The 24,816-nt window shown below is 48.8% G+C and overlaps 1 protein-coding gene and 1 long non-coding RNA gene across 10 annotated transcripts in view; one reads left to right on the plus strand and one right to left on the minus strand.

The window, feature by feature from the left end:
* LOC309860763 overlaps positions 1-6,754 on the plus strand; it is a 78,930-nt gene extending 72,176 nt beyond the window's left edge. Inside the window, exon 5 of the long non-coding RNA XR_014309612.1 lies at positions 6,586-6,754. This is a non-coding gene — a long non-coding RNA (uncharacterized lncRNA). The remainder of the gene's footprint in view (positions 1-6,585) is intronic.
* A 4,144-nt stretch (positions 6,755-10,898) lies between these two features.
* The window catches only part of HRH2 (histamine receptor H2), a 54,765-nt gene continuing 40,847 nt past the window's right edge, over positions 10,899-24,816 (minus strand). For 4 of the 9 annotated variants that reach the window (XR_014309607.1, XR_014309608.1, XM_082723203.1 and 1 more), the window contains one exon: positions 10,899-13,792. Coding sequence is in view for 4 of the 9 variants with exons in the window: in XM_082723203.1 (XP_082579329.1) it covers positions 13,600-13,792 (193 nt within the window). In the remaining 5 variants the exon portion in view is untranslated. The other 5 variants (XR_014309609.1, XR_014309610.1, XM_082723205.1 and 2 more) reach the window with 3 other exon arrangements.

Genomic DNA, 24,816 nt, shown 5'->3' on the forward strand with positions numbered 1-24,816 from the left:
CCCTGGAGACCACCACCAGCCCCTCTCCCAGAACCCACCTTGTGGGGCTGGGGCCTGACTCCAGGATTGTGCAAGACCTGCCCCAGCTCCAGCCTCCCCTTTGGGCAGGGGGTATGTTGATGGTGTGTGCGTGGCTAGGCCCAAAGAGAGCCATTTTGGGGGTGTGGAGAGGGAGCTGGCGGGTGCCTGACGGAGGGCAGCAGGCAGCTGGAGCTGCTGCAGGGTAGGGGAGGGCATGCCTCTGTGGTCTCTCTTCATTGCCTTTGTTCCCTCCTCAGAGGCTGAGGAGCACCTGTGTTGTGCTGTGTGCTGGGCTTGCCAGGTCGGGCCCGGTAGTTTCCTGAGCCAGATGTGCTCTGCAGGCCTGCGTGCAGCCGGCAGGAGGTGCCAGGAATGGGTCTGTGTGGGAATCCAGAGGCCGGTGGCCACACACAGGCATGAGTGTGTCCTTCGAGGAGCCAGGCTGAGGACAAATGCCGGGCCCCCAGCAGGGCCAATGTGTGTCTGATGCAGTGATAAGCGGGGGAGGGAAGGGCAAGAGAGAGGCCTGAGGCCCAATGCTAATGTGAGGGAACCTCGGTTCCTATTTCCCGGCTCTTGGTGTGTAGCTCTGGAGTAGGTCACATGGCTAAGAGTCCAGGACTGGGCAGAAACACAAGGGGAGAGGCCACTGGTGGGGCGGCCGAGGCTTATCTGGGAGTTGGGAGCAAATGGGGGCCTATCTCTGGCAGTCTGGTCTCTGGAACACAGGTCAGACTTCCTGTTCCCTCCAGAACAGAATTCCCACCATGTCTGCAGCCCCCAGGAGGCAGCAGGAGGCTCCCCAAAGGCGGGGAGGAGGCGCTAGTCTGGCCCAGCCTGGTAATTAGACCTTTCAATTGCAATTACTTTTGCAATTAGCTCAGCTGGTATTTGGAACAGGAGGTGGTAATTTCTGTCCTTCATGGCAGCTCCCTCTGAATTGAGCTTTGCTCGTCTGTCCAGGGTGCAGGGTAGAGTTCTGGGGGAGCACTGGGCTCTTGGATGGGAGCAGTGTGCGCACAGTCTGGGGTTGGCTCAAAGTGAAGCATTTGGGTTCTACCTGACTACTGGGGTGGGACATTCAGGGGACAGCAAGTGGGGACTTGGTGCTTTGCCCTTGGGTTGGCCTATTGACTTGCTTCTAACTGGTAGAATATGACAAAGGTGATGGGTGTCGCTTTTACAATAGGTTACAAAAGGCTGTGACTTCTGTTTGCTAGCAGACCTTCTTTACTCCCTCTGGCCGGCTTGCTTCGAGGAAGTCAGCTGCTGTGTGGGGGAGGCCAGTGCAAGAAGGAACTGAATTCTGTCAACAACCAGTGAGTGAACCTAGCAGTCAATCCTTCCCTAACTGAGCCTTCGGATGAGACCATAGACCCTGGCCTGACACAAGACCCTGGGCTGGATCACAAGCTCTTGAGAGACCGTGAAACGGAAAACCCAGCGAAGCAGATCCTAGGTTCCTGACCCTAGAAACTGTGAGAAAATCAGTGTGTGCTGTCTTAAGCTGCTAATTTTTGGTCTAAATTGTTATTCAGCACATGTATATGGTACATGGACAAACTATTAAATCAAGTATGTTCTATCCTTTGAACTTGTCAAAGCCTACTTTGTCAAGTAGATTTGAACCTGAGAGGTCAGGTTCAAATCTAGAATCTTTGGACTCCTTGGCTTTCTGCACCAGAACATGGTGGAAGTGGGGGAGCTGGACCGTGGTATGAGGCCACCCCCCCGTTTCTCTTCACACCTTCGCTCTGTCCCATACACCCCAGAGTTTGTACACATGTGAGGGTTAAAACTCCATACACCAGCCCCTCCTAACAACTAGCCAATTCTGGCCCCGCCGTGCTCACATCAGAGGCAGAGTCTGCCTCAAGAGGTTGGCTCTAGGGGCGCCTGGGTGGCTCAGTTGTTAAGCATCTGCCTTCGGCTCATGTCCTGATACCAGGGTCTTGGATCCAGTCCCACATCAGGCTCCCTGCTGGGCAGGAAGCCTGCTTCTCCTTCTCCCACTCCTTCTGTCTGTGTTCCATCTCTCACTCTGTCTCTCTCTGTCAATAAATCTTTAATAAATAAATAAATCTTTAAAAAAAGAGGTTGGCTCTAGGGAAGAGGCCCAAGCCGGTGCTAGAGTTAGGCTTTAGCAGTATTTAGCCGAGGAAATCCAGGCTCTCAAGTGTGGTTTCAAAGGAAGGGTTGAGGTCCTGGAGGACACATCCTCTTGGCCCCACAGACTCCTGACTCTGTGAGGTACAGCTGGAGGTCCTGGGAGGTCCTGGGCAGGACTCTCTGAAGCTCCGGGACCACAGCGGGGGCCCTTCTGGCTGGAGTCTGAGGGTCACCTTGGGAGGGCCCCTTGATTCAACCTTCTCAGGCAGGAGTGAGGTACTCCTAGGGACATGGCAGAACAAAAATGACTCTGGAGAGACAGAAACGGGTGGGGGGATTAAATAATACCAGTTCAGTGCTCACCGGGGGCCCACTCTGCGCCAAACACTTTCCAGGCTCTAGCAACCAAGTATCTGACAGACCCAGCCTCTGCCTTTGCAGTTAGTGGGGGAGCGCATACCTCAAACCAGACCCAGTCCTTCTCCCCCAAGCATACCGGTTCTTGAAAACCAATACGTAGGAGAGTTTTTTTTTTTTTTTTTTTGTCTTACAGGCCTTCATTCAATTATAATGGATCGAGTAACTACTACATGCCAGGAGCTGGGTATTAAGCAGGACGGCTTTATTAGTTAGGGCTTATTAGGAGGCGTAGAGATCCTTGGCAGAACTGGCAGCCCTCTGAAGCCGGTTCTGCCCACCGGCCTGATGCGCAGGTGCCTGAGCCCATCACTCTCTGCAGTGAGCTTATTTTTCCATCGAAGGTGCTTGTTGCCTTTGATCGGGAAATTCCAAGTCACATGTCTGTACCGGAAGGCCGATGGAGGCTGGAAATGCAGATGTTTGCGTTCTGTATCGGGTGGGAGGAATTCACAGGAGAGGAAACCCTGGACAAGTGGGCGGGCGTTCACACGCGTGGGCAGCTGTGATTGACAGCTGCCTGCCTGGCAACTAGCCGAGCGCCCTGGTTGGAGGAAGAAGAAGGGATCTGATCTTTCCAAATACAGGATATTCAATCCCTTGCAATTTTTTTTTTTTTTTTTGCAAGTCACATTCTATTTCGATTTGGGGTCAATATTTAAACAACCCTGCGAATGAACGCTCGCTGTGGCAGTGGTTGCAGTTTATAACCTCCAGCTTGGGACTCCCTCCCTTTTCTTGCGAGGTTGTCACCATCCCCCCCCCCCCCCCTTTAGCTGTTGCGTGCATAGTGCCAAAAAGAAAAAAAAAAAAGTTGATTTCCGGATAGAAAAATAAAAAAATAGGACTACAAAATCAAAACCAATCAATGTTTATATTTAAACATATTCAGCAAGCAGTAATATTATGCCAGCTGGTGAATTGCAGCTGAATTCAACACTAATAGAGCCCTTTGAGGTGGGGTCTGAAAACATTTTAATGTGTTAAGATATGGGGTAAATCCTCTCATATTAGTATATCTATACAGGAAGGACCTTCATCAAATTTCAAACTACATGGATTTTTTTTTTTTTTAAACTTGGAACCTTAACTATCTTCATCTGGTAACATGTGAAACAGTTATTTATTTTAAAATTGTGGGGCTTTTAAAGCAAACATTTACTAAGTATCGAGTGGGTGCTGGGCACTTTGTATATATTATCTCATTCAATCCTGGTTTGATCCTTCTACTGATGGTCACTCCCATTTTACAGATGGGGAAACCAACGTACAAATGAATGAGCACCAGGCTTCTTTAGAACTTGGACTGCAGTCAGAATTCAGATCTCAGGGTCCCGGGATCAAGAGAGGAATGATGGTCCTTAGGAAAAGTCTCAAAACCTTGAGACCCACGGGGTGCCTATTTGCTTTCTCCTCTTATTTTAGGTCGAAATAGAACCTAGCTTTGTCAACAAGGTTGTGGTGGGTCTGACCACAGTTTCAGAGAAGTGAAGACAGGAGCTCAATCCCCACCCAATGGCTGTTAAGAGTTGAGTTTCTTGAGCTCGAAACAGCTAGTAATGCCATTTTGTAGCCTCCCTTGCTGTCCCTGGTGGACCAAAATCGATACTGTTAGATCATGAAAATCAAAATTAGGATAGCTAAAAAGATCATTTGTATCTTGTGGACATGGAGACATGAAATCCCTGTTGAGACCTCTTCTTTGCCTGGAGGGGTTACCATGGATACAAACCGGTGAATTGATTACCGGAAAGACAGCTCAAACCAGAACATTCTTAGCATTTCTTAGTGCCAGGTCCTTGTAGCCTGCAGCAAGGAGTCCATGAAACCATAGTGGTTGGGTGGCTGTTGTCACCAGGTGGGAGAAGGACATTCCTATTAGTGTGCCTTCCCATGAAGTTTGGTGGATTGTGCAGAAAGAGTGATTGGTCTCTGGTTGGCCAGATCAATAGCCTACTTGCATCAAGGCCCAAGCCCAGTCTACTGGTCCTAAAGCATGACAAGGGATCACAGAGGCATAGAGTCTTGGGACTATAGGGCCAGAATTTTGCCCACCCTTTACACCAGATCCTAGGGAGCCTACAAGGGTTTGGTGGGTGGATCTGGGTTTCTGTAACAGAGAAATGATCCCATCTCAGAAATAGGGCAGGCAGGAGAGGCTGCCCCTCCAAGAGAGTGTCCCCAGGTACATAACTGTTTTTATTTCCATTTTACACTTGGTGAAACCGACACATAGAATATAACTTCCTGGGGCACCTGGGTGGCTCAGTGGGTTAGGGCCTCTGCCTTCAGCTTGGGTCATGATCCCGGAGTCCTGGGATCAAGCCCTGTATCAGGCTCTCTGCTCAGCAGGGAGCCTGCTTCCCCCCTCCTCTCTCTCTGCCTGCCTCTCTGCCTACTTGTGATCTGTGTCAAATGAATAAAAAAAAAGAAAAAGAATATACCTTCCTCTTTTCTTGAGGGATTCTAAAACGCTGTATTTTATAGTTATTTAACCAAGCATTTACTAATTTTTTTAAAGCTTGCTTTTTCTTATATTTTGGAAGCTCGGGAAGTCTATGAAAAAGCATGTAGTTTAGTGTCTAAAAGATAGAGTAACCCTGCCAGCAGGGGGCACCCCTGCCCACTGTCATGGTTAGAAAAACAAGATTTTTATCCAAGTGGGATTTTCAAAAGATTAAAAACATAACTTGTACAAAGGTATAGTCAACAGGTGGTGGAGTTTAATTGAGCCTGTTCGTGGGGGAACAAGAAAGATGGTAGATCTGGCTCAAGGAAGGATCTGGAGGCAGCTATACATCTAGAAAGGAAGAGTCTTGAAATGAGACTGTCAAGAAATAAAACTGGTCAGTGTCCTACAGGACAATAAACTGTAACTTTTGACAATATCTTTTCCACTGAACAGAAATCATTAGCATTTCTACTGAACCATAAGAAAATCATCTGCAACTTATCAATCTTGTACAAATTAACATGTAATTGCAGAGTCTGGTCCCCGATCTGTTTATTATTATAGATAGTCAAAAAAAAATAAAAGTATTTTCCTCTAGAGAACCATGTAACACTGGTCGGGCCTGCTGGTTACACTCCCATGTGACGCTCAGAGGACATGCCATCACCATAGCCCTATTTCCAAGTCTTGGATAGATTTACTTAAGAACAGACAAGGGTTTTTGGTGGACAAGTCCTTGCTGGGGTCAAGGCTGGATGTAGATGTGTGGGTCCCTGAGCAGATAAACAGTTTGGCAGCCCCCCAGGTCTCTGTCTCTCAATTTCTGTTCAACGCTTACTCAGTAGAACCAAGGGAAAACTGATTTTTCTGTAACAAAAACTAGATACAGAAAGAAAGTCACGCATTCACGTCTCTGGTCCTAGCGATTCCGTTCTGAAAATACTCAGCAAAACATTTTCTGTGTTTTTTTTTTTTTTTTGGTGGTTATTTTTCCTTTCTTAGGCTGCCTTTGGGAGGATCCAAATCAAATAACTAGTGGGAGGCATAGTAAAGAGTTTTAATTTTAGAAATTTTAGATAATACTTTTTTTTTTTTTTTTTATTGGTAAGCAGCAGGAACGACTGGGTTTTGAAATTTCAGCAGCTGTTGCCGTGGACGACAAGCTTGCTCTGAAGGCATGTGTATAGAGCAAAATGTCCACAATAGTCAAATCCATAGAGACAGAAAGGAGATTGGCTGTTGTCGAGGGCCGGGGCAGTGATTGCCGATGGGTATGAAGTTTCTTTCTGGGATGATGGAAATGTTCTGGAATCAGACAGTGCTGATGGTTGCGTGACCTGGTGGATATACTAAAAATTGTGTACTTTAAAGGATGACTTGATGGTCTGTGAATTATACCTTAATAATAATAATAATAAAAATCCAGAGAAGGATCAGCGCAGCAATGTATTTTTCAAAATTCCACAACGGAGAGTCATTTACTTTGTTGAGAGTTTGGGGTCAATGCACGATTTGCTAGCTACGATGGAAGAATGGCTGTGGAAACTTGAGTTAACATATTTGTGGTTGCCTTCATGTTTTTTCAGGGCTCCTGCTCTGGCTGGCTGGCTCAAACCACAGTTTACCTTGGGCTGAGTCTATCTGTAGTATCATGTTTCAAGGGAGACATAAGCTCTGCAAGCTCCGCAAATGGAGAAGATACATTTCCTCCTCTTCTCATTTGTGATCTGAGTCGAAACTGTTTCAGACTGTTGGAAACACCTGCTTAGACCCACCCAGTGTTTAGCATTTTATGCCGTGTGAGACGTGATCTTCACATTGGAAAAACCTATCAGGTTGTGTGAGGTATTTGTGAGAGGGCCATTTTCTGAGGATGTAACCATGAGGAAAATTCACTCAAATAATTGTTGTCTCTATGTAGTCATCAGATGCCTTTTTTGATCATGTCCCTTAATTCTTAAACCTTAAACCTTAATCTTTTTTTTTTTTAAAGATTTTATTTATTTATTTATTTGACAGAGTTCACAAGTAGGCAGAGAGGCAGGCAGAGAGAGAGAGAGGAGGAAGCAGGCTCCCCGCCAGGCAGAGAGCCCGATGTGGGGCTCGATCCCAGGACCCTGGGATCATACCTGAGCTGAAGGCAGAGGCTTTAACTCACTGAGCCACCCAGGTGCCCCTTAATCCTTAATCTTAAACCTCAACCTGTAAGGTAGATTTTGTTACCCCTGTATAACCAAAATGACACCTGGGGCATCCTGATCCCTTGAGATCTGGACAAGTTTGGTTTGATCTCCAATCCATTGGAGGAGTAGATTTACTCTCTCTACCCATGACTTGGCTGTGGGACTTGCTTTGGCTAATGTGCTTGTGGGCAAGATGCTTAGGAACTTGAAATGTGCTTGTACCACTGGGCTTACAGTCTTGTGTGTCCCTGCCATTTCCATGACAAGAACATGCCTAGGTGGGCCTGCTGGTCCCAAGAGATGATGGAGGATGGGAGGCATGTGGAACAAAGCTATGCCACCCTGCAGAGCCCATCCTAGGTTGGCCAGCCTGCAGATTCATGAGCTAAATAAATGTTTACTATCATTTTCTGAGAGAGTTTGGGCATGCTTGTTATGCACCATTACTGTGGCCATCTTGATCGAATCCAGTCTCTTACCAGCTGTGTGACTTGGACAGGTTGGCTTCTTCCATGGAGACCCACAGGAGGAAGGCAAGGCTTCGTAGAGCTCATGGAAAGCCTGGGGTGAACCCAAGGAACGTTCTGAGAATTTCTTCTAGTTAAAAGTCCTGTCCTGTACTCACTTGAGGTAGGACATCTCTGGGGGAGAATATTCTAACCTCTAGGGGAAGAAAGAAGCCACAGTGCATGATAGAAAAGACACAGAAGGGATGGTGGGGCTGTAGGGAGCCAGGCCCTCCACCCCCAGGGTTGCTGCTGAGAGCCTGGAGGATCTGTGCCTCTCTGCAAGGCTGCTGGGCAACAGGTACACTCCAGTTCCAGAATTACACTTGTTGGTATGCTAAACACATTCACACGCCACCACCACCAAAACCCACTTGCATATGTGCACAAGGAAGTATTGTCAGACGATCAACGTAGTCTTGTTTAAACAGCTAAAAATTAGAAATGGCTCAAATGTTCCTGGCTCGGGGGACAGCACGGCACATCCTCTGATGGTTAGCAATAATGAAGGAGCCCTTTATGGGCTAATGGGGTTGAACCTTGAAGACACATTGCTGAGTTCAGTACATAGAGTATAACATTTGTGTTGAGAAGCAAACAAAACTGACCCGAACACCACACAGGCAACTGGGTAGCAGTGGTGTCCTCAGGGGGAATTGCTAGGGGAAGGGATGGGAAGGGGTAGTCAGAAGGACTCCAGCTTTCTCTGTAATGTCACAATTTTGAAGAGAAGCGGGTCTGGATTGGAACCTCAGCTGTGTCACATACTTAGGCTTTTAACTCTGGGCACTTTGTGACGCTCTTCAGGCCCCAGCTGGTGGGGATGTGAACCTCTACCTGCCAGGGCTGACTGCTGGAAGAAATGAGCTCGTGTCTGTGGAGGGGCTGACATCATGTCTGGGCACAGGAAGGGGCTCATATAAATGTCAGCTGAAAGCAAAGGATGGGGTCAACTGGGAGGCATGTAGCCTAGGCTGCAGGTCCCTCTGGGGCTGTATTTCCTTGGGCATCCTTCCAAGACTACTGGACACCTAGATGGAGCCCTGGCAAGGCCCCAGCAAGTGAGGGCTTTGGCCCAGCTAGGCCAGTGCTCGGCCTAGCCCAGTGCCATCTCAGGACATGAGAGAAGCCATGTTGTGTTCTGTGACCCCGAGTGGGGAGATCAGGAACATGATACCAACACCTGCAAAGACCTCCAAAAAACAATAAATTATGAATGCCTTGTTGCTGCTGGCTGAGTGTGGGAGACTTTCTCCCAGTCACCCTCTAGGCTGTTAGTGACAATTTAAGTCTCCTGAATTGTCACTGGAATGCTTGGAATCCTAAGAGGTCTGTGTCCTTGGCTGTCAGTTCCTGCTTGGGTGGCCTGGAAAGAGATCCTTCAACTGGACAGTGAAGACGATAAATTGGCCCTCAAAGCTCCAGAGGGAGTTGGGTCAGCGAAGTGAATTGCTGGCTGCTAGGCTGAGATGGGTTCCAAATGGATTCCCTCAGTCCAGGCTTCTGAGTGCTCCCACCCACCCTCCACACTTCTAAGTTTCAGCACGGCCCCAGCACGCCCCAGGGACGTATCCCTTCAGAAGGTCATGGCTGCCATGGCCACGTCCTCCTATGCTCCGCACCCTGCACCTTCCATCAGGCCTCGACCACCCCAGTGCTGGCCCCCATGTTCCATTCTTTCCATGATTCCCTGGTAATTTCAGGTCCAGGCCAGAATCTCTGAAGGGGGAGGAGGGGTCTGCTCCTCTGGGTTCCCAGCATGGAGCCCAGGGTCTGCTGTAGAGCGTGAGATAGATCCTAATAAAATCCTACAGCCCACCCTCCCCAGCAGTGGGGCTGCTCCCTCACCTGGAGAATGAATGACCACTCTGTAACAGACCTTCTCCTTCCTGAATTTTCCAAACTAGAGTCTGAATGAACTTTCCATAACACAGACCTCATCACGTTAGGCCCTCCTCATGAAGACTCTTCCATGTTCCCAAGGCAGCTGCCTTGGGGGCCTGCTCTCACTCTCTGAGGTAAGCCCTTCTGGACTCCCTGGTTTCCTTTCCCTCCTCCCCCATTTGTCTAGCTAGCAATAATGGCTTTGCTCCTCTTCGGCTTCCTATTGGTGGAATCCACACCTGTTGGAATAGGATTTTAGATTGTGATTCCCAGGTTCCAGCCCTGGCTGGTTGCCTATATAGCACCCCACTATTCATCATCCCCCATTGCTATAGTTCAGGGAACACTGAATAAAGACTATCATTTTCTCCCAACCAGCTATAGACTCCATCAGCTACTCTCAACTTTCCTAAGCCTCCCTTAACACAGCTTTGTCCTTTCTTCCCTGAAAAAAACCCTATCACTTTGAGGGGCCCCTGGTTGACTCGGTTGGTTAAGCATCTGCCTTTGGCTCAGGTCATGATCTCAGGGTCCTGGGGTCGAGTCCCACATCGGGTTCCCTGATCCGCAGGGAGCCTGCTTCTCCCTCTGCCCTTCACCCTGCTCATCTTCTCTCTCAAATAAATAAATAAAGTTTTCAAAAAAAAAAAAAAATCCACTTTGAGCCAGTCAGTTCCTATAAGCTTTGACTGAGATAACTCATAATCACTTCTCTGTCATTGAGGTATGCCTTTTTGTATTTGCTGCAAGGCCCAAAGTTCAGGACTCTGCAGCCTCCTCTGGTCTCCTCCCTTCCCTCCGAGGGGACACTGTCACTGCTGATCTCGAATCTGGCCAGCTCCCTCTCTTCAACTTTCAAACCCTTTCATTGGTGACTTTGGGATTCCTTCCTGGCCCCAAATCCATGAACCTCTTCTTGGTCTGGTGGCCTCTTACTTGCTCCTCAACCATCTACCCAGTTGCAGACTCTCTCAACCACCAACTTTTCCATTTGAAAGCTATCTTTTTCTCTTCCCTAACACAGGCATCTGTGCAGCTGATGACTGCGGAAGCGTGGCCTTCCGCAAACCCGCACCGAGAGTCCACCATGTACCTGACCCGTGGGGCCAGCGGACAAGGGCCTGATCCTTCTGACAACCCGTCCTTCATTGCCGGTGTGGGGTTTCTCCAGTCCCTTTGAGAGCTCCTTGACTTTTTAAGGCAATTGCCGAGTTGGCCTCTCCAGTCTTTTACCATAACTCCATTTCTAAATCAAGACACGCCATGTGATGAAGTTTGGGGAGTGTTCCTCACCAGGAAGTGAAAAAATAAAACTGCAAGGCAGCATCTGTTTTGATCGCTTTATTGGAACATGATGGTAACGCAGAACATGGGTTTGGGGGCCCACAGCAGAAGCTGCCCTCCTCTAGACAGCATGTACCCCACTTCTGCAGCCAGCAGAGGCTCCACAGAACCTCCAGAAGGGTGGGGGCAGCTCAGCCCAGACCTAAAGGAGGCCCCTGCCATGCCGGGGGCAAGGTTCGTGGGCATATGCTGGGCCGGAGCCCCAACCAGATGAGGCTGCCACTAGCCAGACCACATCTTAAGCCTCCAATTCCTTGGCTGTGACTTAGAGACCCACCTGCCTCAGGGAAGGGATTCTGGGGCTTCTAGAAGGAACCCAGCCAAGAGATTGAGCACCTCTGAGGGTCATGGGGCAAATCATGCCTTCAGGTGTTTTGGCAGATAAACTGCCAAAGCCCTTGCTTAAAGCTATGTGCCAAACACCCTTCTAGGGGCTGGATATACAAAGGTCAGCAGAAATAGGCAGGGCCCATGGCCTCCTGATTGGGGGAGACAGACAAAGGGGAGGGAACCACACAGATGACTGTAAATCACAAACACGCAGTGGCTTCTGAGGCCCGTTGTGGTGTGTGTGTGTGTGTCGGGGGGGGGAGGCCTGACCTAATGGGGTGGGTCAAGGAAGACTTCCTTAAGAAGTGGTATTTCAGTTAAGCTCTCATGGCCAGATGGGTGGGAAAAGCATTCCACGTCATGGAAACAGCTCTGTGCATGGCCCTACATCGGGTAGGAGCAGGAGGATAAACAAACAGAAAGGAGAAGCCAGGAGGATCAGGGCAGAGAGACAGAGGGCAGTGTGGCTGAAGGAGGCCGGAGGGCCACGTCAGGCCTGAGCACGCAGAGCTGGTGGCCCAGGAGAAAGGTGGTCACCTGCATGCCACATGTGACCACAGCAGCATTTTGCTTAGCCTGCTGTGGCTGTTGGGTGGGGGCGGGGGGTGGGCTGGGCAGAGGCCAGGGGGGAATGTGGAGAGCTGTCAGGAAGCTATCTCAGTTGTCCTGCCCAAGGGATGGCAGTGGGGCTGAGTGTGGACAGGGCAGGAAGAGAGAATCAAGCAGACAGTTGGGACCTGTGCAGTTGGGACGCGAGAAAATGGACCATGAGGAGCTGACCCTCAGGCTGCAAAGCCGGCGGCAGCCTTGAGTGTGAGACAGGGAAGCTGGCAGAGGAACCAGTGCAGGGAGAAGGTCAGAGTGTGGTTGCGGACAGGCTAGAAGAGAGGCGCCTTTGGAACACCAGGCAGAGGGGTCGGGCATGCGGCTGGGAGTGGAAAGCTCCCAGGGGAAGCCTGGGCACAAACCTGTGAATTATTTCGTCACAGGTAAATCTCCTGGTGACTTGAGTTACAAGGGTACACACGAGGCCACAGAAGTGAATGAGAAGAGTAAGGAGAGAAGGCTCGTGGGACAGGCACACCGGACAGCGGGAGAGAGGACGGCCACCAGCCGGCCCAGAAGGCCTGGGTGCGCACGAAGGGGGACACCACTGGGGGTTCGTGGAACCAAGGGAGGAGTGGGATCAGGGAAGGGCCGTGGTTATCGGGGAGAGTCCAAGCACACCCCGTTCCTCTGGGTGGCACCACCCCCGTTGCCTTGGGTCTCTTCAACAACCCTGTGAATAGCAAAGGGGATCTTACCCTCTTGGGTGGGAGTCAAGAGCTGCTCAGAGAGATCACTACTGATCCACCCAAGGTCCCACATCCAGCAGAGGACACTGTGTGGTCAACTCCCCACCCCCCAGTGCAAGCTCTCCCTCTGGCTCACTACCCCCCCCCCAAAAAAAAACCTGCCCCTGCTATTGGCTCTGCTCCACACCCGCTCTTGTTGATGGAAAGCACCAGAGAGGGCCAGTGCTGCAGCATGAAGGGACCCCTCAGGCCCCAGGTCGGAGCCCCGCTAAGAGAAGGGTGGGCTGAGTCAAGACAACACCTTGCTCTCTCCTCAGCAGCAGTGCAAAGTCAGGTCAAGGATGTGGGCTTGAGGCCTGGCTTTTTGCCCACACTCCCATTCCTTTGTTCCTTCAACAACTATCTTTTGAGGGCCTCCGAGGAGCCAGGCATGCGTGCTAGCTGAGCTCGACCTGGGGCGGACCCCAGTCTTCCTGAACACTCAGTTTCTACCTCTGTAAAGTAGGTTGGTGATTCTTGCCACAGGTTCAAAGGATTACGTGAGCTCCTGCAGTTGAAGTGCTTAGCACACGGCAGGTGCTCAGTGAAGGCAAATTTTCTTTCTTGTTTTCCCTTCTCTTCCTTCCCCTGCCTTTCCTTCATCCCATAGAACCTGTGAGGGAGTGACAGGCTAACTCTTTATGGTGACACCCCTGCTGCGCTCAGAGGGCCTGCGTGTTCCTGCGTGGCCAAATCCACGCACACACCTGTGCACACACTCCCCCGTACCAGCCATCTCGGCTTGAGACTTGGGGCCAGCCCCAACGTGAGCCTTGAACCCATGGGATTCAGGGGACCCATGCCCAGGAGAGTTCTGAACATCTGCTGAGAATGCTGAGCACCGGCCGGGCTGCTCTGCATAGACCCGAGGACCCCAGCACCCCGCTGTGTGCTCCAGGAGTCCCTAGACTCAGGCTAGGGTGCCTCCTTGGTGGCTCTGGGGGTTTCTGGGTCCTTAATGGCTCCAGGAGTCCAATCTTGGTGACCAGAAGCAGTATCTTGTGTGTCCTGGGCCGGGTCTACACAGCCTCGGAGGGCAGAGTCCTCCCCGCTTCCTGGGGTGGTGTCCTCAGTGGCTCTTTGGACAGCGTCTCTCCTGGCTGCTCCTCTGAGGGGCCTCTCATGTGTCTCTGGAGGAACCTACGCCCCCACAGACTCTTGCAGCAGCTTAGAAGGTTGCCGGAGCACAGCGTACTGGAGAGCGCGGGCTTCCTGAGGAGACACAAGCATAGGTCAGGGCTGACAGGACCATGGAGCAAGGCCAGCGGGCACAGGGCCCACCCTCTGGCCTTTGCTTCCTCTGAGCCAGCCCGGGGAAGGGTGGGGGGGGTGGGGGAACCCTTCCTTGGCCACCAGGGCAGCCCACGTGCTGCAAGGACATCGAGGGCTGCATTCAGGAGACCTGCTCTCAGATCTCACGCCTGCTTCCAGCATGCCGTGCGCCCCTTAACTCCTCCGAACCCTAGGTGGGGGAAAAACAGCCACCTTTCCAATTCTTGGAAGGACTAAGTGTTATAAGATATATACGAAAGTATGCCACACCTTGCCTGGCTCACACCAGGAGCCCAATTAGTGTTTGCTGTTTCTCACTCTCAGTGAAATGATTCCTTGCATGGCTTGAAGGGAGGCTGAGAAAAGACGCCCAGATTTACTTAGCCTTGCCTTACAATCAGTTGTGAGCACATCCGTCTCCATTAGAATGTGTGCTCCCCCAAAGGCAAGGCACTAGCCCCCCGGCAATTACAGCTGGCAGACAATAGTTACTCAGTTAATGTCCTCGGAGTCAATCTGATCAAACAATAGATCTTGAACACTGAGTTAGCCAAAAGCTTGGTAGGAAAGCTTTTAAACAGGCTATTTGGCAGACATTTTTATGAAGAAGAGATTTCCTTCCCTTCGGGGCATACAAAGTTCCTCGGAGCTATTGCCTGCGAAGGTACAGATAGCAGACCAGCTTTTCTCTTTAGCTGCTTTCAGCCAGTAAGAATTCCTTTATCATCTTTATTTCAAGTCAGAAGGAAAGGCTCAGTGTGGCGCTCCTGTGTCTTCCGCACCCAACACCTGCAGATCTCCCTTTAGAACAGAGAACAGGAGGCAGGCTCAGAGGTGTAAGCAGGCAACTGGGCCTGGTCCAACTTTGATGACATTGTTTCGTGTGATTGTATCTATGCTCATGAGCTCTTTCTGTTTTCCACCAATGATACTGTTTCCATTAATAGTGACAGTATAAAGTTTCCTCATATATTTTAGTGAAAACAGCAAGTTGGTGTAGAGATTTAAGAGCATATAATATAGGTGGGACAAGACTAGGGGCTGGACTGGATGGGGAAGGGAATGCGCAAGCGACCGTGGTTTGGGGAGTGTCATTCTGAGTCCCCAACACATCCCAGCTTCCACTTAGCTCAAACACAGGAGAAGCTGAGTACGGTGTGGTGTCCCTAGAGACTGTTTCTGGGGTCTCTGCCATCCCAAGACAAAAAATCTGGCTTCAGCTCTGTCTAAAGCCAGGACCGCTACCTCCTTTCTGGCTTCCCTGCCTAGGCTGGAGTGGTAGCTTTCCTCGTCAGCTTCAAGCTGGGAGCCAGCCACTACTTGGTCCTGAGACACTGTGCTTCCTAGGATGTCCATGAAGATCACACCTGGCCTCAGCTCCCACGATCATCTGTGAAGGTCATCTGGCTGCCAGAAGAATCTATCTCCCTGCTCCTCCTCCCTTCTACATAGAGGGAAGAGCATCGAGCTTCCCTTTGGCATCTGTTAGATAGATGGATAGGGGTTATGGATTGGGATGCCTGACTTTGTAAGATACAGATGACAGCTGCCCCCGACACCCCAGATCCCCTCAGTGCATAGGTAGGCTCCAGCCTGGCCACTGCTGAAGGCCGCCAGTGGCCCAAGCACTCCCTGGAGGTATGGCCAGCCCTTCCCTCCCCGGAACACAGGCCCTCACCTGGACCTCAAGGTTATACCCCTGGCACGTCAGAGGCCCCATCCTTCGTGCTACCAGGCAGGTTATCTACTCTTGGATTAACATTCCAGACGCAGCTCTGATCAAGCGACTTTCCCTGAAATTACCAAAGAAAAGCTAGCTTTGGCTAGGAAATAACCGGCTCCCTTCTAAAGAGCTCACAGATCCCTTAAAATAATATTACTATGGAAATATCACATGCTCCTTGTAAAAACTTTGGGACAGACAGATGAACAAAACGAAGAAGATAAACATCTCAAATAACTCCTCTTCTCAGGCATATCTTTGTTACATGTTGGATCTGTCATTAAGTATTTTTAAATGAAGTACATCATACATCCCAAAAGACTATATAAAAAAACAAATGTGCATGGTTTAAAGACTCTTAAAGAATACTAAAATGGATACCACCTTTCAGGTTAAGAGACAGAATTTACTAGTACCTGATTTGTCCCAGCAAGTACTTAGGTATTGAAACAGCCTACTGGGTCGTTCTGCCTACACTTCATTTATTTATTTATTTATTTATTTATTTATTTATTTATTTATTCATTTATTTATTGGCAGAGAGGGGGGTGGCAAATTATAGCTTCATTCTTTTTATAAAATAACGATTGATTCAGCAGCATTGGCATTTTCTAAATTGGGGCTAAATCTGGATGGTCTGTCTGGAATAAGGCTGTTCATGGATGACAATTGTCTCGAGATGAATCTTTTCTCTGCCTCACACGCCTTCCTTTGGCAAACATCGACTCCCCACAGCATGTGGTCCGGGTGGGAGGGCAATCATCGGGCCCCACCTCCCAGATGCCTCTCCATGTGGCACCTGCGACTGCTTGAGGGGTGAGTTCAGAACACAGCCAGGGAGAAAGAGGGTCCCTCCCGTGACTGCTGCTGCACATTTCTTATGAGACAGAGAAGCTGGGAGCCCATGAAATAAGGCAGTCAGTGGTTCTCCTACTGAATTACTACCACTTGCGACCAAAAGACTTTTGCCCAGGGGCGCCCGGGTGGTGCAGTGGGTTAAGCATCCGACTCTTGGTTTCTGGTCAGGTCATGATCTCAGGGTCATGATTTCAGTCTTGGGATTCTCTCTCTCTTCTTCTCCCTCTGCCCCTCCTCCACTGTTCAGGCTCACACTCTCTCTCTCTCTTTAAAAAGAAAAAAAAAAAAAGATTTTTGTCTAATATACCAACACAGAGCATTATTTGAGGTAGACTATTTCTGGTAATAATATAGTCAGCAAAACAACCTTCTATGACAGTTTGTAAACACAACCAACTGGCTATACTTTATGACGGTAACAACCCTCTTCAACACTTGATACCTGTAAACAAAACAACTTTTACAATATTTTATAACTGCAAACACAAGTTTAACATGACTGGAAAAGCTCACCACTTATTTGACATTTTGAGTGCATATAAAGGCTTGAAAAATACTGGCTTAGTGGGGCACCTGGGAGGCTCACTCAGTTAAGCGTCTGACTCTTGGTTTGGGCTCAGGTCCTGATCTCAGGGTCCTGGGATCCAGCCCAGACCCCAGACAGGCTCTGCACTTAAAGGGGAGTCCCCTTGAGGATTCTCTCTGCCTCTGCCCCCCCTCCCACTCAAGCACGGTCCCGCATGCTCTCTCCAAAATAAATAAATAAATCTTAAAGAAAAAAGAGAAAAATATTGGCTTATTTATCAGTTAATACACAGTTTCGGATACTAAAATTTTGATTACTTAATGCAGTTAGTGGGTTTTGGGATACATAATCTCTCAACATACATCTCAATCATTTTCACCTAGGTAATAAGCATTAATTTATATGATTTACTCTGGAATTTTAAAAAAATTCACCACTTGTAAAAAACAAACAAACAAACAAACAACCCAGAAAAATCCAAAGAAGGATTAAAACTATAAATCAAAAGTATTTAAAATTCAGATTTCCTTTTATATAAATGAAATCATGTTTTATGATTTTTTTCCTCTAGCTACCTTTTATTGTTGTTGAACACTCTATTTTTGAGATTAAATTGTTTATGTTCCTATAGTTCATTTTCACTGCTGTATTCTATTCTGTGAAAATACTCCAATTTATTTATCCATTCACCTGTTGATAGACATCTGAGTTGTTTTCCATTTTTTAAATCATTTCCCTTCTCATACTTGTTTTTGAATTTACATGATAATGGCCTCATCAAAACCCTGATAGAGTTTGAGCAGAATTGGAATGATCTATTCCTAGAGTATTTGGTAGAACTCCTTTGCAAAACCATGTCATACTGGTGCTTCATTCACTTTATTTATTTCTAATGGTTACAGGACCATTCCAGTTTTCTATCTCATTGCAAGTCAGTTTTGGCAAGTTCTGTTCTGCTAGAAAATTTCCCCCTTATCTGAGTTTTCCCTTGTTTGGGGCATAGAATTGATTACAGCATTCATATTCGCTTTCCTAATCTCTGTGTCATCTAAAATAATATCCTTTCTAAACTCTTAATATTGTTTATTTATGATGATTGTGACTGATTTCTCTTTGTAGTTCTGTCAATTTTACTTTATGTATTTTTGAGGCTAGTTTATTAGGTACCTATGTGTTTAGAATTATTATTATCCCAGTAAATAGAGTCTTTTTTCAAAATATTGTGACTATCTCTATCTTTAGTAAAATTTTTTGTTTAACATTCACTTTGTCTGATATTAATATAGCTACCCACATTTCCTTTGGTTAATATTTGACTAGCATATTGTACTTTACTTTCCTTATACTTTCAATATTTTTGTTTCCTTAAGTCTATTTCTTCTAAAAACATTTGTTTTGGTTTAAAAAAAATCTGACAAGCTTTGTTTTTCTTACTTGGATAGTTTATTCCATTTACACCATGTATTGTGATTACTGATAATTTTCACTAATTTCTTCAGTGTGGTTTTGTGTTTGATATTTGCCCCACCTTTTATAACTTTTCCTATCTTTTCTTGCTTTGCTTTAAATTGCCCCTTCTCCCCTCATTCTCTTTCCTTCTCACTTTGTGGAATTTCTGGCCTCTTATAAAATAATTTTAGCATGCATATTTAACATAATAAAGTCTAGTGGCGTGGAGCCCGCCCCCTTTACTTAGTTTGCCATTCTTGTCAAATGTAAGTTGGGACGAGACACTAATAAGCTAAATTCCAATACTGTGTAGACTCTATTACATTATAGAGTCTAGAGATACCAATATTTTTATAGGTTTAATATTCTTTGGCCCCCTTCATAGCCCCATGGTGCATCCTGCCGAGCCCTAAATCTGGAAGCTGGGGGATGTTAATGGGGGTTCTCAAGAGCACATAATATGGGTTTTGCCACACAGTAAGTGCTTATGGTAAACAACTGTCATTTTCACCTTCCCATTATCTATTCCCCTTCTCTTGGTAATAGCACTTTGATTCTTTGGAATCCAGCCTTCCTCGCTCGTTGCCCACGTGAGCAAGGTGGGATTCACCTCTTATTCTTTGCCCTGGCTCCAGGTGCGTTCACAGAGTCAGACATAGGACCCACCCAGCCAATGAAAGTCTGAAACTTTTTTGTTGGAACAGTAGGAAAGAGATACATTTTCCACTGGAGTTGCTAAGACGGTAAGATATGAGCTTGGAGCTGCTGGTGGCACCACTGGGAGACTCTGAGAATGAGGTGAATACAGTGTAAAACTGAGTTGAAAGCTGGAGAAAGGCACATTTCTGATGACATTTACACATTTGGATCCAGCCATGCTTGAAGCTCCCCTTGTTTTCTTCAGTTTTTTTTTTTTTAAAGATTTTATTTATTTATTTGACAGAGAGAGATTACAAATAGGCAGAGGCAGGCAGAGAGTGGGGGGCAGAAAGCAAGCTCCCTGCTAAGCAGAGAGCCCAATGTGGGACTCGATCCCAGGACCCTGAGATCAGGATCTGGGCTGAAGGCAGAGGCTTAACCCACTGAGCCACCCAGGCACCCTTGTTTTCTTCAGTTTTATGAGCCAGTTCCCCACCTCCACCAATCCCAGCCTCTTTATTTTATTTATTTATTTTTTGAGAGCAAGAGCAAGTTCACATGTGCATGAGTGTGGTGGAAGGGGTAGAGGGAGAGAGAGAGAATCTTTTTTTTTTTTTTAAGATTTTATTTATTTGACAGACAGTGATCAAAAGTAGGCAGAGAGGCAGGCAGAGAAAAGGGGAAGCAGGTTTCCTGCTGAGCAGAGAGCCCGAAGCAGGGCTTGATCCCAGGACCCAGGGATCATGACTGAGCCAGAGGCAGAGGCTTAACCACTGAGCCACTCAGGTGCCCCGAGAATAAGAATCTTAAGCAGGCTCTACGTCCAGTGCAGAGCCTGATGCGGGGCTTAATCTCATGACCCAGAGATCATGATCTGAGCCAAAATAAAGAGCTGAATGCCTAACCAACTGAGTCACCCAGGCACCCCCCCTTCCAGCCTCTTTCCACTGGGTTTCTGATCCTGGCAGTCAACAGTATTCTGATTATAATACGCCTAGAATCTGAATCTCATCTTTTCACATTGAGGGTGTTAGAATATATTCAGCCACCCATGGTCCAGATCCAGTTTCAGCACTACTCTCTCTATAGGAAGCCTTGCTCAGGTCCTCTCTGAACCTCGGTTTTCTCCTCTGTGAAACAAGTCTGTAACAGCATCCTCACAGGACTGCTGTGAGGACTACAGGTAACAAGTGTCAGTGCTCTTCACCACTTCTGTCTCCTGCATAGAGTATCAATGACCACACACACACAAACCTGCCATCACTTCCATGAGTGCTTTTGCCCGTGTCCCACTGCTAGAGATGTCTTTATGTTCTTTGCTGACGATCAACTTCTACTTCTGTTTCAAGGTTCTGCTCGAGCATCACCTTCCATGGGAAGCTGTCTCTGAGGCTTCCCAGGATCGTGGAGCCCCTCCCAGCTCCTACAGCACCGAGGCCCTGACCTCCTGGGGTTAACTCTCAGTTGACTTGTCTGTCTCCCAGACTAAAGGCAGGCGCTGGACCTTTCATCTTCAGCCCCACTGTCCAAGTGTCTAGTAGGTGTTCAGTCATGTGTGTGAACATGAAAAGCTCAACCAATCCCAGCTTCAATAGTGATTCTCCCATGTTCTGACTTCCCCAATTCACAGATCATCAGAAACTGTGTGTGGTGACTCATGCTGCCTTTATTTCTATATGCACCTCCCTGCTGCTGGCTGGGAAAAGCCTTGTGGACAGGAACCCCGGGAGGGGCAGTGAGGGATGCTGACCATTTTAGCCAGCAACTCTGAGACTCACCATGTGCTGGGGGGATGGAGAAAGCATGAGCGTTGGGACCAGGAGTCCTGAGTGTGGTTTGAGCCTTCCTCATTCCCCCGCTGTTGGGTCTCAGGACAACTCCATCTCTTTCTCAAGTCCCTGTCTTCATCTGTAAAATGGGGATGATCCCAGTGAAAGGGCTGGAAGAGGAAGGTTCCTCCTCCTCCTCCCTTGTTTCCTGCAATAGGCGTGGCCACTGGCTGTTTTGTTCCTCAGGTTCCCTAAGAGCTGGAAGTTGAGGGACTGTGTGTTGAGGGTCTGGGCTGATCTCTGAACCCATTTCTGTGCCCAACCACACAGCAGAACCGCTACTGCCACGTGTCAGCTTTGCCTACATCCTGGGAACTGGGTCACCGAAACTCCTTTATGGGGAAAAGGAAGTAGAGGAGAAGAGAAAGGAGAAGAGGCTCTCTCGTTCGCGGGGAGCCAGCTGTAACCCACCAGCGCTCTTTCCCCTGCCTTAAGCTTTTGTCAAAGTCAGGGGTGACCCTCTTCTCAGGGCCAGGCTTATTTTCTGGTTGTTCTGGAATAAGCTACGAGGTGGACATTTCAGGACACTGGACTACCCAGACGCCAATCAGAGCGTCATTTCCACATATCCTTGTTTTCTATCACAAAGTGATACAGCCCGATACGCGGGGATGACCCAACTTCAGGCCTCCGCTCATGAAAGAAATTAATTTTTCAGCCCTACTCAGAATCTTCTGGAAGCAGATACAGAGGGTTTGCCTACAGCAGCATCTGTTTCCAAGGGCTAGTGGCGAGGTCTTTTGTCCTTCAGCAGCAGGTATCACGGTGAACTGGGCGGAGGCTTCCTCCTGGAGTTTTGTACACACACTGTGCTCATTTCCAGAGAAGGTGAAATTTATCTAAGAAAGGCACCCCGGAACTCCCTGGGATGTAGTTGAGATCTGGAGGTGACAGTCATAAGCCATTGACCCCTTTTAATTTTTCCCTCATGACAAAGGAAACAGATGGTGAGGGTCTGAAAGCTTTGGGCTCATCAAAGGGATCTTAATTATTAGGGACATCTCGGGACACCCGTCCCTGAATGCTGAATGCCTGGGACCACTCTGGGAGCTCGGTGAGGGAGGGGTCGGCTATGACTCTGGCAGTCGTGAGGGGCCTGGCACAGAGCAGGCATCCTGCACTGTACTGGTGAATGAGTACATGATCGACAGGAACTGGTGTTTAGTGAGTGCTCACGTGCTAGGTCCTGAGTGGGCTGTGTGGCATCCTTTTTCTAGTTAACCCTCCCGGTGGTGCTATAAGATGAGTCCCATTTCACAGACCAAGAAACTAAGGCTCTGGGGGTTAAGTGATGTGCCTAGGTCACTCAATAACAAAACTCAAATAGGAAACAACAGCTCTTGGCTCCCACGTACACACCTTGCCACTGTGGCCTGCTTCTTTCTGAGGACCAGGCGAAATGAATTGGACAGAACAGGACCAAGGTTAAAATGAGAGACGTGGCGATGGTCAGGGAAAGGTTGCTGGTCTCCGGTAACTCACAGGTGTGAGTAGCTATGAACGTGAACACACGTATGCGGATGGGCAAGTGAGTGTGTGCTAGGGCCCGAGTGTGTGTGGGTGTGCCTGGGCAAGATGGTGGGCACAGAACCGTTTCTGGCCCCGGGGATCAGGGGAAGTTCCGCGGAGCAGGTGGCCTTTGAGTTGGGCCTGGGGCAATGAGTGGAAATCGAATGGGGATGTCAGTAAGGGGTGGGTGTCTCTTCAGGCAGAGAGGGCAGCCTGGGCTGTCTAGTTCATCTGGAGCAAAAGGAGCCTGCGGATGCAGTGGGAGAGGAGACGGAAAGGGGTCCTATAGCTGGAACAGGAAAGGCCTGCTGGACGGGTTTGCCAGCAACCTGGCAGGCCCTGGAGTGATGCTGGAGGCTACAGAGCCCAGGAGTGTCAGTAATCAGCTGAGGAACAGTCTCAGCTTGTGGCCTGGACTGGCCCTTCTCCGTGATCTCACACCTACGTGGGTCAGTGAGATTGTACCTGAGTGACTGCCAGGGATAGGGTGGCTGGTGGGGAGGGAGTGTGACCCTTTGTCACAGGTGCTCACGCAGACGGGGACGGCCAAGGCTGCAGGGTGCGGGTCCGGGCCATTTTCATGGGTGTTCTCTTGAAGGCCCTTGATCTCCAGTCATGTTGAGCATTTCAGGCGTCAGGTCTTGGCCTGCCACATGGACACTGCTCACATCTTGACGGATGAGGGGAGGAGACCTTCGTGGAATTAAGTGACCTGACCAAGGTCGCAGAGTTGGTGGGTAGAGGAATGGGGTTCTCACCACGTCTCTTTGGTCCAAAGCCTGTGCCCTGAGCCCAGAGGGCAACCAAATGATAGTGCCTTCTCGTTCTGGTTCTCAGCATTTTGTGAGTCTGAGCTCAGTTAAGCCACATGCAAACCCCATGGGGGGAAGAGCTAGGATTTTCCCCATTTGATGGAGGAGAACACTGAGGCACGGAAAGGGGAGAAATCTGCCTGAGGTCACACAGTTAGTAAGGGGAGCTGGGTATGTTACAGTGCACTGGGCTTTTTGCGTGAGGGCGTGGGGGGCCCTACTTCCATTCAACCCCTCCCCTGCCTCCACATCATCCGGTTCCTGGGGCTGCACTGGAATTGCCAAATAAAAAAGTGAGGACAGTACTCACGCGTCAGGCACTCAATACTGAACTACACAGCACGCGTATGACACACACAATTGAGTTCTTAGCACTAACAGATGAAGTCTGGGCCCAGAGAACTTGGGTCACTTGCCCAGAGACCCACAGTGGGTAAGTGGTAGAGCCTTGAAGGAGCCCCATGTGGCCCAGCTGCGAAGCTGGAGATGTCCTACCCACCCCGATCCCTTCCTGTATGCAAAGCAGCTTGGGGAGCCCAGGCGTCACCCACGCAATTTGGGTCACACTCAGTTCGCCCCAGTCCCAGGCTTATGCTCCCCTGCCCTGCAGCTCAAACCCTCCAGTGATCCCCATGTGACTGGATGGCTTGCCCAATCTTCTCCTTGAAAGTATAGAACGTTTGGTAAACCTAAGAAAACCCCAAAGCCCCTGCTCACGTAGCCCAGGGGGTGCTTACCAAAAAGGAACCATGGCACCCGAGTCAATCCTCAAAGTCATTTCCGATCACCCATTCTGTCCCACTTCTGTGAGGCAGGTGAAATGTCATGCCCACTTTACAGATGGGGAAACTGAGGCTCAGGCAGGCCTGCCACATGCCCATGTTTGGGTGCTATCAGGTGCAGCATCCTGGGCTCAGCTCCCTGTATCAACACGCTGGTCTCTTCAGGCTGACTTATTTGATCTGAATGGCTGAGGACGTGGATGTGTGTCAGGCTGTCCCCTCTTTGATGTCCTTCTCAGTCCTTTCAAAGATTCTCAGCTCTTCCCTGTCCCCTCTGCCCATCTGAAAAAGCCGTGCATCTATGCCCTGCCCTAGCCAGCAGCGTCTCTTACAACCCTTCCAGGATGCTCTCCCGACTTGGTTTCTAGGAAGTGATACCTTCCAGTGTGGTCGGTGGCAGGGAAGCCTGGCAGCCTGTCTAGAAAACAACTAGGCAAAGGGTGACAAAAAAAAAAGCTTAAAGTGTCCCTCCCCTTCTACCAGTAATTCTGTTCCCAAAAATTCAGTTTCTAGGGAAATAATCTGAAAGAAACAAAGTGTTCTCTGCATGGAGATGTTCATTACAGGGTTGCTTATAATAGCAAAAAAATCTGGAGACTACAGCAAAGTGCAATTGGGAAACATTTCAGTCAACCAGGTGGCTCCTCATGCATCCCCCCCCGCCCCACCGAGCAAAGTGCGATGGCCTGGTGTTCACTGGGGACCCCCCATGTGCCAGGCACGGTTCTCCAGACTTTACATTTATTGTCTCCTTTAATCCTTGCAACCTTCTGAAGTGGGTCCTGGCAACACCCGCATTTTACAGACCAAGAAACTGAGGCGTGGAGAGGTTAGGTA

The sequence above is a fragment of the Mustela nivalis genome (genome assembly GCF_964662115.1).
Source record: "Mustela nivalis genome assembly, chromosome: 3".
NCBI classification, from domain to species: domain Eukaryota; kingdom Metazoa; phylum Chordata; class Mammalia; order Carnivora; family Mustelidae; genus Mustela; species Mustela nivalis.